Source organism: Lissotriton helveticus, chromosome 7 (genome assembly GCF_964261635.1).
Source record: "Lissotriton helveticus chromosome 7, aLisHel1.1, whole genome shotgun sequence".
NCBI lineage: Eukaryota > Metazoa > Chordata > Amphibia > Caudata > Salamandridae > Lissotriton > Lissotriton helveticus.
This window is the reverse complement of record NC_136068.1, coordinates 393,215,317-393,230,811: the sequence shown is the minus strand read 5'-3', so window position 1 is coordinate 393,230,811 and position 15,495 is coordinate 393,215,317. Positions and strand designations below refer to the sequence as shown.

The 15,495-nt window shown below is 46.5% G+C and overlaps 1 protein-coding gene across 1 annotated transcript in view; it reads right to left on the bottom strand.

Moving 5' to 3' along the window:
- The window catches only part of EDEM2 (ER degradation enhancing alpha-mannosidase like protein 2), a 217,711-nt gene that overhangs the window by 119,712 nt on the left and 82,504 nt on the right, over positions 1-15,495 (bottom strand). Inside the window, exons 4-5 of the mRNA XM_078652241.1 lie at positions 11,146-11,251; positions 3,304-3,429 (exon numbers count right to left, since the gene is read on the bottom strand). Coding sequence (XP_078508367.1) covers positions 3,304-3,429; positions 11,146-11,251 — 232 coding nt within the window. The remainder of the gene's footprint in view (positions 1-3,303; positions 3,430-11,145; positions 11,252-15,495) is intronic.

The window sequence follows — 15,495 nt, the reverse complement described above, 5'->3', positions numbered from 1 at the left end:
CAGGGGCGCGCCTCCGCATTCGGCCGATCCCGGCCCTCCGCACTACTCGGAGAGGGCCGCCAAGCCGGGCACTCCCGTAGGTCCCTCCCCCGCAGAGGCAGCACCCCGGGCGTAGAGAGCACCAGCCGGCAGCTAATGTATCCGCTGCTTCAGGCGTTCCGTCCGGGTCGCCGCGAAGAGCACCAACCTGTTGACGGGAGTCGGCAGTCTCAATCCCGGTCTCCGCGCAGGACTGGGCGAAGAACCCCGGTCTCACTTTGCCGCCATCTTGGGCCGCTGGGGGAGGGGCGGAAGCTCCTCAGGCACCTCGCAGTGCCGTGCAGGCACGGTCGGGCCCCCGGTCCAGGGCCCGCCAGCTCCGATCAGCTCCGTCCACTCCGGTTGGGCAGGCCTCCGCTACTCCGCCGCCCCGCAGTCCTCCACACCGCCGGGACGGAGGCGCCCCGTCAGCTCAGGTCGGCACCGGCCAACCACTCGGCCCTCTGAACTCGGTGAGTTCGCGCCCTGCGGGGTTCAGCCGGCGGCAGTCAGGCAGCCCCCGGCTCCCTCGCTCCTCCTGCGACACAGTGCAGCTCCGGGGGGGAGAATTCAGCTACAGGTAGGGCTCGGGGCCTTGGACGGGGTCAGGAGCTCCGGCAGACACGTCCTTCTACTCCGCCATCTTGGCCACGCCCCCGAAAATGCCTACCTTAAAAGAATAGGACCAGATGTAATTTTCCTACAAGAAACACACCTTAAGGGATCTAATTGCTCCTTCTTAGCCAGGGGACGTTATAAAGTGCTGGCACACGCGGGATACACCACTGATTCCAGGGGAGTAGCCATTATTCTAAAGAACACCTCCCCATTCTGCATTACACGCTCTTGGGAGGATCCACAGGGGACCTGCGTAGGGGTTCAGGGGACATGGCGTAGACGCACATACACGCTGATATCGGTATATGCACCCCCCAAACTACAGGCTTGCATAGACTGAGCGTCAGTGTCGTCGTCTCTGGTTGAGTTGCCACCAGTGTCTTCTTCCCCTTCTGAGCGCGCGTTCCCCGCCAGGCAGTGAAATCTTGAGCCTGCTGGATCCCCTAGCCCAGGGGACGCCGAGCTCCGCCGCCGCCGGTGGATCGAGTTTTGCGTGGGATACGGGGTCGTCTTCAGTCTCCTGCTTCCACGTGATCCTCTCGATCTCTGGGTCTTTGGTTGCCCCCACTGGGCCTCCGCGGCAGGCGCTTCTGTCACCGTCTCGCGTCTCCCGTTCTCCGCAGTGTGGGACGTTCCTCCAGCCACTGCCACGCATCCTCTGGGTGGGTAAAAAAGTATGTCTTCTCCTTGTACATCACTTTCAGTTTAGCCGGGAAAAGCAGCATATACTGAATATGTAAATCTCTCAGCTTTGCTTTTACCAGGTCAAAGGAGCGCCACTAGTGCCAAAGCAGTGAAGCATTTATGAAAGTTGGAAATTCTCAGCTTTTGGTGAAGCGGTAAAAAGTATGTATGCTGCATAATCTATTTCCCACAAAACTGGACCACATATAAAGGGCATAGCCTTCAATACCACTACAGCCCCTCTGTGATTATTAAGTTTTTAGTTTGTACTTTGGTTAGTGATGCTGCAGACTATAACATAACAAGATTACGGCGAATAAGTAGAGTTGTAGGTCTCATATTATTCAAACAGACAAGTAAATTGTGATAAGATATATTGATATGTCAAAATTAATATTCTATTGCAAATACTATTTTTTACATTGCTGCTTTATGATATTTGTTTTGTTTTATATGTTTAGCTTTATTTTGTTGCAATGCCAGTTCTTTTGGTTTTAAATAACTAAAAAATCTGAATTGGAAAGATTAAATGAATGATACACTGGTGGGTTTTTATCCTTACTATAATGCCTCAAAGGCAACACTTTTAAATGAAGACGATGTGCACTATATGGCTGGCCACCTCTCTTCCAGTGGAAATTGGATTCAGATTCACATTCCTCCATACATGCTTTTTCTCTTCTATAAAAACTTGGACCATTTGTTATTATGGACAACACCCACCGATCTTAGAAGGATGCCAGTTATGTAACCGAAACTAGGTCACTCAGGACTACGTCAACATAGCCATTGTTGAAAACAACATTATTAAATCATTACAATCACTTTTCAAACCTCTCAACTCTGCCCTTCTGTTATATAATAGGTATTTTAAGCATTTCTCCCAGCACTCGGTTCTGATCCCTACTTTTTAAAATACAGCCTGAAACTAAACCTGATTGAGCAATTTCTTCCTGATACAATGATAGATGTATGTTCTAGGAATACAGCTGCATTGCTACCATGGTCCAAACATGTAAAATGCATGTGCCATAACCTAAATCTCCCTCATATCTGTCTCTCCCTTAACACGCTACAGGCCAGGGACAGTCTTTTAGTTAATTTCAAGTTCTGTTGGAATGCTAACCTGGTGCAAATACTACTGATTTGCTGAGTTGATGTCTATCTTGCTAACAAAAAAGTCAGGGGCTGCAGGAGATATCTCGAGAGCATGTATCCTCCCCACACTAGTACTTAATGCTAGATTTAGACTACGAGTTCTCCCTAACTAATAGTGGTGTGACAAGGAGACAGAGAAACACTCCATCTTGATCCAGAGCCAGCTTATCCTAGAATGACATGTTCAAAACGAGCATGCATTTTTTACTACTTTGTTCTCTTTAAGAGAATGCGAGGAATAAATGGATATTACCACTATTTGGGGATTTTAATGTAAGAACCACCCAAAAAGGCCCACATGCTATGCTCCTGCAATGGCATCATATATAGTTATTTTATCATTTGTAAGTTTTTAACTTGTGCATTGCAGGCACAAATTAAATTACAAAAATTGTAATGATAAAGTCATTACTTATTTTGTAGCTTTTACGTATATTGTACTAATTATTTGCTTACAATTGTATTTGAGCCCTAAATGATTCTGTATTGTTTTTTATTAATGATGATGGATTGGTGCAATGAGTGTATGGCACTATAATCAGAATTAAAGGAAATAAACAGGTCCCACCAACATCACATATTGTACCATAGAATCATCCTGCTCGCCAAGTCTGTGACGGAGGAACACGGTCTCAGTCCAGAAGAGACTCCTCAAGACATATAGTCTTGTCTCACATAGATAAAAAATAATATCAGGTTATAATGTCATGCACAGGCTTGTGAATACCCTCTATGGTAGGATTCCAGTATCTGAAGTAAAATATCCCCCATAAGTAGTATCTGTGACAAGGAAAGGGCGAGGTATGTCAGTCCACATTTTCTAACCTGGTAGGAGCTTCCTTGCTGCTTTTTCTGCCAACCTTAGGAGAGGTCCAGAGCAGGGCCATCCTGTTTCCACTTCAATCCCAGCTTTCTTAGACAGTAGGTGGGCAGAAAGGAGGCCTCCTACCACTGCAAAGGGAAACTTAATTAACCATTGTGTAACAATAATATGAATAAATAACAACATTAACTTTAACTATAAAGGATAGCCTAAGGTCTGTAGTAGGCGGTATTTTAAAGTAACTCGACACATTTCTTTGATTATTTCCCAAAAGCCAGGTGGGATGAACAAAAGTCACCCAAAGAAAATAAATGGATGTGATCAGCAAGTCTTCCTAGTGACAACGGTATGGTACCAGACTACTGTGCTCTAAATATTATGCGAGAAAAATACAGTGTTCTAAATATTGTTTGACAAAAATTACGCATCAGTGGCGTAAATAACAGTAAGTCTATACTATTAACGAAAGCTATTTCTGTAAACAATAGTTAGGCAACAATAATTGGTGGATGATATTTTTGTTATCAATATTCTGGCATACAACCAGTGACAATGAATGATTAATAGGGACTCATGACATACACATGAAGACCATGAGGTAACAGCTTGTTTTTGCACTGAAATGAGCTGAAAGGTATTCTGTCATAGGGACTGAATGTATGAACCTGCTATAGTGCTTATGTGGATGCCTTACTGGGACAGTGGTCTTTCAGGTGCTCTTGTGCACTGGTTTCTGACAGCAATACTTAGGGCCCAGTGTGGCACATTCTCTCCCTCAAGTTTCAGATGAACACTTCGCCCTGGGGCTGGGTAGCATGAAAGACCCATCTTTGTCAGTTTGTGTCTTCCTCCCGCTGGTGGCAATCAGAGCTTTGAAACTGGTGGCTGCACCGCAGGAATGAACTCCTTGTAAGGATAATACATTCATTCTGTGAGGTCAGGTTTATGTGCACTGGATCCGTGGAGGTGAGCGGATCAACCAAGAGCCCCCTGATGAACTCCCACCTGTAGGCACTGCCACGGCCGCAGTGGCCGCAAGGATCCTGAGTAAGTCAAGCCTCTGTGAATGGGATGTGGGGTGGAGTGCAGGATCTTCCAAGATTGCCCTTCGTGTGACAACAGACGACTGTTCTGAAAATGAGGCGACAAATGTGAAGTGACAGAACAATCACTTCCCTTGTGAAATTTGACCCCAACTGGATGGTATAGACCGTGTTAACCACCTCAACATGCCACCTGTAATTCCTGTGCCCTCTACTTGTGCTGTGACTGAAGGCCCTAAGTATGGGAGGATATGGGGAGGAGCTACGCTCGCAACCAAGATGGCCGCATAAGCTCCCGGCTCCGCCGACCTCCGCCAGCCACTCGTCAATCCTGACAAATATCCTGAATTTGCACCGGGCTCCCACGTGGCTGAAGATTTCCTGAGTCTGGAGATGCAATCCCGAGATTTCCATCTTTTCGGATAATGAAGATATGCAGTGTGTCATTCTCGGCCTAACCCAGCGCGAAGCCGGGGCCTCAATTTTGAATCCATCCGGGTTGGAAGTGAACAACATCTTGGGCCGTGTCCGGTCCCCCGAAGGGGAGTATATCCTGCCTGGTTTGAATGGCGATTTGATGGTTGGTTGAATCCGAAGTACAAGGGCGTGTTGCACCAGTTGCCGTGGTTGGGGGTCCGTTGCCCGGAGGCTTTGCTGCCCGCCCTGGGTCGACGGGCTCGGGCCCTCGCAGGAGGCGTCGGTGTTGATATTGCGACATTGAGAGCGCCCACTGTCTCCAACGGCACCACCTATGCCTGTTACCCCGGAGTAGTCGACCTCCGGGGTTCAAAACCTGCTCGGTTGTTTTGCTAGAGGGGATGGAGCGGGTGGAGACTGATCCGTCGTTGCTGACCGTAATGGCCGCCATTGGGGCGTTCCACTCGAGGGTCACCGCCATCATCCAGAAACTTATTGACAAAGCTGACTCTATCAGTCATACACCGGACACCGGCCCTTCGATTTGTCTCCAACAAGTTTTGTTACCTGCGGAACAGATTATGCCCGTGATTGAGGACCCTGTGCCGCAGCCAGATCTGGCGTTTTTAGCAACGGATAGTGAGCCCGTGACTACCACACGCACAATACGATCAATGCCGACACCGCCCGAGATGGACAGAGAAGTTCCTCTATGCTCTACCAAGTTTATCAGAGACCATGGGAGTGATTCACCGTCCTTTCCCCCCTTATTGTGGCAACCTCTCTCCTTGGACCTTTCTCTTGCGGATGATTGCCGTTTGACTTGTGGTCTTCCAGCACAGATGTCTTGGCTTCTTTCTGGCCGAATTGACTTTGACTTTGTTAAACATTTCACCCTTACTATTGATATGGCGGTACAAGCGGAGAGGGTTTGTACGAAAAGTCGACGTGGCCAAGGTTGATTTGATTGACTGGGTGTGACGAAAGGGTTTCATTCGACGTGGGATTTGTAGTCTGTAATAATGTGGGAGTCTGGCGATTCTTTTAAACTCCCCCGATGTTGCTAACTGTTGCTTAATATTGTCCTGTTTATGATCGGGGTGGTTTGCTTCTGGCCGGGGGTACGGGAGACCGGGGGCCTGTTTGTTTTCTCCTCCTCCACTTTCTTTCTCCCTTCTTTTAGGGCACGTTTCTGGGGCGACAGGCACGCTGCTAGTGGGGTAAGGCTGTAGCCATTGCAGGGGTGCAGGGTGGGGGGTTGTTATTTTGTCTTTGTTTAGTTCTATGGCCTCTTTTTCTTTTCTTTTCCCTCTTTGCGGGAGGTGCTTCGAATATCCTGAATCGTGTTCTCTCACTCATCTTGGTGTCTACTCTGGTCCTAACTATCCTGAGTCGTGGGTGGAAGGGTTCTGCAGACTGTACTTATCTAATTGATTGACCGTATTGACTCTCCTGTGCTTATAATACATTCTGTTGGTATATTTTAATTTCATGTACTGCTTTCTCTGCATTTCCTCACGCGACTGCCGAATATTGTAATGTAATTGAGTATGACACCAGACTTGTGTAATGTTTACTCCTGCTTTCTTTAATAAAAATATATATAAAAAAAAATTAAAAATAAAAAAAAAAGTATGGGAGGATATGAGGAGAGCATGGGACTCACGTCTGAGCATACCCATCCCACTTGGGGCGACAAAGGCAAAAACAACAGGTGATGGACAGGATGCAGAACATTGTCATACATTCACCCCAGTACAGAGATCTGGGCCTACATCCATCGTTTTTGGGACCTCACACCACCCCAGGTCAGACATGAGTGCAAAAAACCGATGGATTTAGGCCCAGATCTCTGTACTGGGGTGAATGTATGACAATGTTCTGCATTCTGTCCTTCACCTGTTGTTTTTGCCTTTGTCGCCCCGAATGGGATGGGTATGTTCAGACGTGTGTCCCATGCTCTCCACACCACTGGAGTCAAGCTATCCAGACTGATGATGGCTGATAGCCAGAAACCGGTCCTTGGATGCTTGATTCCGGTCCAGGAAAGACATGGCTTGGCAGTTCGGGCTGGACTGTTCCCATGAGGCACAGGGTCAAGGCTGATTTGCATATGGCCATGTCTGACCTGGGGTGGTGTGGAGTGCAAAAAAACGATGGATTTAGGCCTAGATCTCTGTACTGGGGGGAATGTATGACAATGTTCTGCATTCTGTCCATCACCTGTTGTTGTTGCCTGGTATCAATGATGTCCTTGGGGAAGTAGAGTGTGATCCCCAGTTGAAGTTTAGGGGGCCTCAACTTGGTCTTTTGTGTGTGTCTGGAGAGGAGACTCAACCCACATAAGAATATGTCTAGTCATATTGAGAATGTTCTTGCCTGTGGAAAAATGCTTACTTTAAAGGACAGTCCCCTAACCCACCCAAGGATGGCATGTTTCATCATTGGTTTCCTACCTCACACCAGGACCGCAAGGTACCGAGTGTGGGCTACAACTCTCCACCGGAGAGGAGCTGAGTTGTTTTAGAGATTAAAGATGAACTTGAGGTATAGGTGAGAGGCAGAGTGATAAGTAAATAAAGCGTAGTGAGTCTAAAACTATCTCCTGGTAGGCTAAATCTAAATTTAGAAGATGTTTCTGGAAAAACATGTCCCCTTAGATGGTTAACATGTTTCTGCCTATTTGTGACCCAGCTTTGGGTTCTGAGGTATTAGTTAGGACCAGTTCTAACAGTCACTCTGTGATAATAACAAATATAAAACCTGATGCTGGACTATTGATAGTAGGCCAGGAAATACAGTCAGTTGCACACAATTGTCCACCGGGGTACTATATCATGAGAAGACAACAAATAATATTAAGAGCATTATCCATGCAACACCTAAGAAAACGTCTACTGCCATTCGCAAGTGAGTAGACCTGGGTGACAGAGCCTTCCACCAATGTATACACTAGTGCAGTGAAATAATATATGAGCGTTCTGAATTACAGAATGGTGACTTTGGTAGGATGACAGACCCGCAAATGATCGCAGATGAGTTCTCGGATTATTATAGTTCGGTGTATATGTCCACGGGAATCTATATGGAGGCAGATAGTGCGGCTATGATACATGACATTCGTATGCCTTCATTATCGGAAGATGATAGGAAATACCTGGACTCCCCCCTCACGAACGATGAGGTAGCACAGGCTATCAGAGGTGTCCACTCCGGGAAGGCCTCGGGCCCAAACGGAATCCCCATTGAGCTATATAAACTAAATGCTAATGTGCTAGCTCCATTTCTCCGTGCCATGTTTGTTGAGAATAAAGAGAGGGGTCGGCTTCCATATGATCAGAGAGTAGCGAATATTGTCGTCATTCATAAAGACGGAAAGCCCAAGACACTGTGCTCCTCTTATTCGCTGCTTAACGCTGAGCCAAAGGTGCTAGACAAACTATTGGCGACTAGGTTAGCCAAGGTCATTACCACACTGGTTCATCTGGATTAATCTGGCTTTATGTTGCGTCGTAATACGGCTCTTAATTTACGAAGGCTACACGGGATACTAGGCGGTGCCTCGAAAATACACGAGCCGGCGGTGCTAGTGTCATTGGATGCAACTATGGCCTTTGACAGGGTCGAGTGGCCCTACTTATTCGCAGTCCTGGGGAAGATGGGTATCGGCCATGCGTTTATAAACTGGGTCCGTCTCTTGTATGAGGGCCCCCTCGCCAGGGTTGTGGTGAACAACCGAAGGTCCGCGCCAGGGGTGTCCCTTGTCCCCACTTCTTTTCGCACTGGCTCATGAGCCGTTGGCGGCGTGGGTCCGCTGGGACCGATCGATTAGAGGGCTGCGTTGAACGCCAGAATGGGAGGATTAAAGATTTCTCTTTATACGGACGATATTTTGCTTTACCTCACCACTCCTAGGGACTCTCTGATTTGTTTTCTTGATGTCCTGGCGATATTTGAGAGGTACTCTGGCTTTGCCATTAATTGGTTGAAATCAGTGCTTTTTGTCCTTAGCGAAGACCCCCCGATCATTTCGAGTTCCTGCCCGTTACAAATTGAGCCAGTGGGATTCCGCTACCTCAGCATCTATGTGAGATTGGATCCGAAGCTGAGGTTCGATAATAACCTGGGTCCCCCGCTGGCCAGACTTAGGAAGGATGTGGTGAGGTGGAGAGCGTTGCTGCTCTCCCTCCTTGGTCGGGCGGTGCTATTTAAGATGATGGCCCTCCCCCGATTTTTGTACGCGCTTCAAAACGCAATGGACCCGGGGCCATCCTCCTATTTTAAAGAAATTGAGTCCCTCCAACGGCAGCTCCTTTGGGAGGGCAAACCTCGCATTGCATTCTCTAAACTTACTCTCCCCTGGTATGACGGAGGGATCGGCTTGCCGGACCTGCGGAAGTACTACTGGGCCTCCCAGCTAGCGGCGGTAAACCACGCTATTTACGTGTCTCCCGCGTACCCCGGATATGCGATGATCCGTGGGCAGGTGCCAAGGGGGGGGGGTTGGGGGGGGGGGGACACTTCACGAGGGCTCTATATGCTAGGGCCGGCCGATTTCCCCTTGCCGGTCCGGCGGCTCACGCAGTGCAGGTGTGGCATGCCGCTACTCGACATCTTAAGTGGGATGGAAGACTCACCCTTGCAACCCCACTGTAGAATTCGGGGAGGTTGGGCAGCCTGTGGAAAACCAAAGGCTTTGACAAATGGGATCTCATTGGGATCTCGCAGATCAAGGATATTTGGGGTAAGGACGCAGTCCTTGCGTTTGACGCTCTCCAAAAAACGTATCATCTACAGGAGAGTGAGCGTTATCGGTACCTTCAGGTTAGGCATGCCCTACTTGCACACATCCCCAGAAGTACTACACCCCCGGATGCCTCCCCCCTGGAGGACCGAGTCTTGGACGGTCATCTTCCCGAAAAGACCATCTCATTAATATATAAAAAAATTATCAACAATATGGGGGATCCACTGGTGACCATTAGGAAGCAGTGGGGCACTGACGGCCAGGAATTAGATGATGAGGACTGGAGGGAGGCAGTCTCCTCCCCGAAAGTAGTGGCCATCCAAATGAGACTCAGGCTGGTGCAATTGAAGTTTCTACATCGGTCATACGTCACGGGACCCCGGCTGGTGCACATGGGTCTGGCGGAGAATGGGAAATGTCGGAGGGGGTGCAGAGAGACTGGAACTTTTATGCATATTTTGTGGCATTGTGCGGACATACAGGCTTATTGGGTCAGAATCCACGCAAGGATGCAGGAGGTGTTGGGGGTAGAGATGGCGCTGGAGGCCCGACGATGTGTCCTGAATGTTTGGGAGCCTACGGGCCTGAGTGCATTTGGGAGGCAGTGGGTGACCCTGGCGTGTATGATTGCTAAGCGTCACATCGCTCAGCTGTGGGGCGCCAGTCAAATGCCCCAGATCGAGAAGTGGATGGAGGACCTGGATTGTTGTATGCACAGAGAGAAGTCAGTCTACGTTGCTAGGGGCTGCCCCGCGAAATGGGGGAAGATTTGGGGAGCTTGGAATAGCTACTGGGGGGATGTTTGTAATCCTCCAGTGGTCCCAGATGTAACAGTAGCGTTGGAGTTCCTGTGATCCCTAAATGATATTCTGTGTGTATTGTTCTGTAGTACAGACATGTATTTATGACAAATGTGGAAGTACTACATGTCACCTGATGCGTTTTCGTTTTCTTTTGTTAATAAAAAGATTTAAAAAAAAAAAAGATATGAGCATTCTTACCCTCAGCAGAATTTTCAGACTGAGGGTATGAACGCTACTATCTTATTCTACTGGTGGGGCTACTTTGTATCAGCAAGGTTACAAGACATACAAAATCTGGTGATCCAGATGGATGGATGTGTTAGCCATACTGAGATCTACTGAACTGACAGATAGGGCGTTTCAAAACGCAACTGTGTAAAGAGAGGTGCTACATGGCATTCACCAACTTCTATTGATCTTAGTCTTAAGAGTCTGGCATGCAAAAGAGCTCTAATGGTTATTTGAAAAGGACTGTAATTTTTGGTATGGCTATGCCTGAATATGGAGGAAAGATACTTTTTCACATCGGTGGAGCCAGCCAAGATATACGAGTCTGGAGTGAGGGCTAATACTGGGAATACTATTTATTTGTGCAACTTATCTATGTTGAGTGATCATCTTCAGGAACTTTATCTCTTGGTAAAGTGTGCAAGTGGTGGTGTATGATGTGCGCTCCCACAAAATGTTTGTCAAGACATTTTTGTTGTGCTTTGGTAGTAGTGCTATGACTTTGAGTGTGGTGATCCATTTGTATGCAACGTGCTTGTACCAAGCGGATTGAACAGTATGAAATGCTAAACGAAGTGTAATTAAATAAACGTCCCCAAAGCTCACCTCGAATGTTGGTTTCAAAAACAGATGCATTGACATCAATATCGAATCCAACGCCATCTTGCAGCACATTCACAACCCTCTGGAATTCTGTGACATTCCCTAAAATCTAGATATGAAATAAGAGGAATGACAATAGTTGAAAGGTAGTTTTTATTTAACTCTCACCCATACAGCGCAATTTTCTGAGTTTTGAGCTCTGAATCCATGAATGAGGGAAATACCCAAAACACACAAGGGAGACTTTAAATAACTATTGTATTAAGGTATTATTATATGACTGTAAAGGAGGACATGTTTGGAATTTCATAAAACATACATGTGCAGCTTCTTAACTGTAAGAAGGACCAAGATAGGCTCATAACTGAAGATTAATTAAAAAAAGTTTCACTTCTACAAGCACAGTTGACTCTTTTTTCATCTGTTCTATGCTTTCGTCTCTAGTAAAAAGTTCCCCAAACTTCCCACTCACAGCAGGCTATTCATCTATGACCGTACCCACACTGTCTCTTGGGCTGGCCAGCCATCTATTTATTCTTCTACAGTATATAGTCCGCCTGGTTCTGTTCTGATTCCTCATCTCTGCCTACCTGCACCATTCCCCTTACTTCTGTCAGTTCTTCTTTCAACCTCTCCTGTCAATTATGGCATGGATGATTTCTGGATCTACACATTTTCGGATCTTATAAATTTATCAAAATATTATTCAAATTGCCTATCTACCCCCTGATCTCAATCCTTCAGGAATGACCTTTTGTTTGGTAGTCTCTTCCTATGTCTGCCTATTGATGTATTCCTCCTTCTCTTACTGTATCTTCTTCCACTGTCATCTTCGATATTTTAGATCTTTTTCTCCTCTTGAACCACAACTCTTATATTGCTTATATTTATTGTTTCCAACTCTATGTTATCTACAAAAGTCACTCTTTTTTCACCTTTCAAGGTACTAAATTTATCATCTGGAACGTAGTATATACAGAGATAGTTAATTTCAGAACAAGGCCCATAAAACCTAATGTACAAAAGACAATGCAACATACTCAACATAAGCAAGCACAAACACTAAAAGAAAAATTGCCCTTAAAATCCATAACTTATAAAAATTGAATGAATAAATTAACTTAATAGTAATAGGTAAAAAAAAAATCCAATAAGGTCACCCATATTTTATAATTGTCACTCACAATGGGTGCCTGTTAATTTAAAAAAACTACTTAGTTCTTTTCTCACCTCAACTATTGTCTAGTTTTATTTGCATTTTCTTTAGGTGTATTTAAGGAGTTGCTCACTCCATCATCTTTTGATACTTTAAAAAAAATATTTACTATAGACAGATTTACCAGTGTACAATGTCGACATAGGTCCATGCCCTTAACATTTGTCATGAGCTAAGAACGAACTGTTTTATAAAACAAACACTGGCATAGCCAATAGGTCTCGCCTTTGGGACCTTTTAAGAGTGTGCTTGGAGCTGTCTTACTGTGAGTGGCAGGCTGCTTGTGCTATTTCTACTTAATAAAAAAAGTCCACTTAAGTGCCAAGCCTCATGGGTTATTCTCCTTTTGCATTTCGTGTGGCGCACGCGCGCTGCAATGACGCTAGAAGAAAAAAAATGGGAGTGGTGCGTGTGCGCACACTGCAAAGAATTTAAGGAATGCAGCAGGCGCAGTGCCGGGCCGCTGCTCGCTCCCGAGCTCCCTAGGCCAGGGGAAAGAGAAGATGGGACATGCACCCACCTTTGGCCAATTGCGTTCTGTCTTTCTTAGAAAGGCGCACGCAAAGGCCAATAGCATGTGAGCAAAAACAAAACAAAACACACGCACGATCGTGTGGTCCGATTTGTAAAGTCCATACTTGAAGCCTCGCAGAGCAGTGCATGCGTGCTGGCTCGGGCGAGACCTAAAAAGATCTTCACTGATGACTTCACTAGTACCCATGCCTGCTTGGAGATAAAAATAAATGTGAGGGAAGAGGAGGAAGGGAGAGGATAATATCAAAAACCTTTTCGAATCAAATGCTTTGACTGGTAGGAGTTTATTGAGACAAGATTATTAGAGAAAACTCTTGAATTACTGGAGAATAACTGATAAATAAGAAAGATGGATGGATACAATCTTATAAGTGACAGAATAAATACCTTGACTCAAGCAGTCACCATCCTATCATACATTTTACAATCACTGTTTATTTAAAGAAACATTTTCCAAAAGCAGTGGAACTTATTTGATTGTGGAAAAGTGTAATGGCTGCTTCTAGGAACACACTTTTTGCACTGCCATCAGCTATCCAAAAAATAATTAAGGCATTCTTTTTTTTTTTTGTCCTCATACATGCCACCAGATGATGTCGACTCTAGATAGGCGCTCTCCTGGCCACAGACATAAACCAGCTGTTCCCGCCCTGGGGTCTATGGATAGCCGATGGAGGTCACCAAGAGGTAGGTTGTTTCCTAAGCCAACTCCCATTCGCGATGTAGCTTGCCACTTTGGGAGAATAGGACCACTAACCTCTGGCATAATCATTGGACTCATTGGATGTTATCGCTCAGTCCATGCATTCAGAGCACACCAGATCTCATTGGCGCTTTCTCCACCACACAACATATCTAGACGACTGACCGCCATGATGTTTCTAAGGCAGTCTACGAATCTGGGGGGGTTAACAGACTTCCACTCCCTACAGATTTCTCTCCTGGCAATGACAATAACATAAAAAATGAACTGCGACACACAATTTCGAATATTATAATCTTTGGGGAGACCAAAGACAATCAATCTATACTTCTGCTGACAGCTTAGCTAGTTTTGCTGGAGTCCAATAGACCCTATACAATGTGAATAGGTGGTTTCTTCTAAGATTTGAAGGTTTTATAATTTTTTGTGAGAGTGTAAAGGAGTCTCTGTATCTCTGACCTTAGAGGGAGGAGGAACATGGCGGCGGCAGGCTGACGGCTGCTGTGGAGCTCGGCACCCTGAAGAACGCCACAGCATAGCATAGCGATGTTTCCCATGTCAGACTGACCCAGCCAGCAGATGAGAAATATGCGGTGAGCAGCGAGGACGCTCCTTTGGTCAAGTTTTCTGACAGTCTACCTTAATCGCCGTTTTGGTGTTTTTCTTTTTCTATTCCGAAAATTCGACGAGCGCTAGGACCTCCACGGAATGGCCGAGTCACTCTGCCATCCAGTCAGGAAGCGCGAGGTGGAAGAGCCGCTCCGCGGACTGAGAAGGGCAGCTGCGGGATTTTCGGAGCCCGAGGTGGGCAGGCAGAGAAAGGGGGACAGCCGGAGAAGTCTTTGGTGCCGCTCCAGGGGCGCTCTCATTCTCCGCGCTAGAGGACCGGTATGTTGGAGCTTCCTACAGATCAAGTCGGTGAAGACTGGCGGTAAGGAGGTATTGACGGGGAGGTCCTGTATGGAGGCAGCAGTCTCGAAGGCAGTGCTAACTGAGTCAAATCAGTGCCCCCCCAGCGCCGACGGCGCTATCCTTGAGGAAGTTACCACAAGAGCAAAAGTAAGTGAGGAGGTGACGTCCAGTACAGTGGGGTCTCGCTGTGTCTCTAAAAACACAGAGCCTCTGACCTGGAATAGATATCAGCTCAGGTCTAGGCAGGCGGTTTGGAACCCAACAGAGCTTGCTGAAAAAGGAGGTCCAACACCCCGGTCCCCCTATAAACAGAAGAGAAAGGGAGATACAAGGAAGGTGGTAGTCACAAAGGCTGTAAGGCAGTCCCTGGCTCATAAGGGCACCCCCTCGCTCAAAAGTTATTTTAAGATAATGGAGCAGGCTGTAAAAGCTAAAGATAAAAAAGTAAAAGTAAAAGAAACTGCAGGGGCTAAATCGGGAGCGCTAGACGTAGAAGTATTTAGCGCAGCGGACACGGGAAACGGAAGAGGGGTACTAGCTGAAGCTGATGCTGAAGTGGGAGGGGAAGTGGAGATAGGGACTCACTCCTCCGAAGATAATGTGTTTTCTCTTTCATCGGTACCTTTGAGTAATAGGTACACAGTACTGGAGCTTTCTAATGGGAGGGAGTCAGAGCCTCCAACACATCCAACACATCCTAATACAGTATATGACCCTACCCCTGATCCCACTTCCTGTTCCAGCCTTTCACTACCTTTAGCAGCTCAGAGTTCTCCTATTTTGACTACTGCTACTGCTACTGCTACAGCTATGGAGAGCTTAACTTCTGAGATACCCTTAGCTCAGGTTCCGTCTGGAGGGAATCTTAGAAGAAACCACCTATTCACATTGTATAGGGTCTATTGGGAATTGACCTTATTCTAATCCGAAATAATAGTGGGCAAAGCTTTGCTATATAAACAATGGATCTCCTACCCATGTCCAGCTT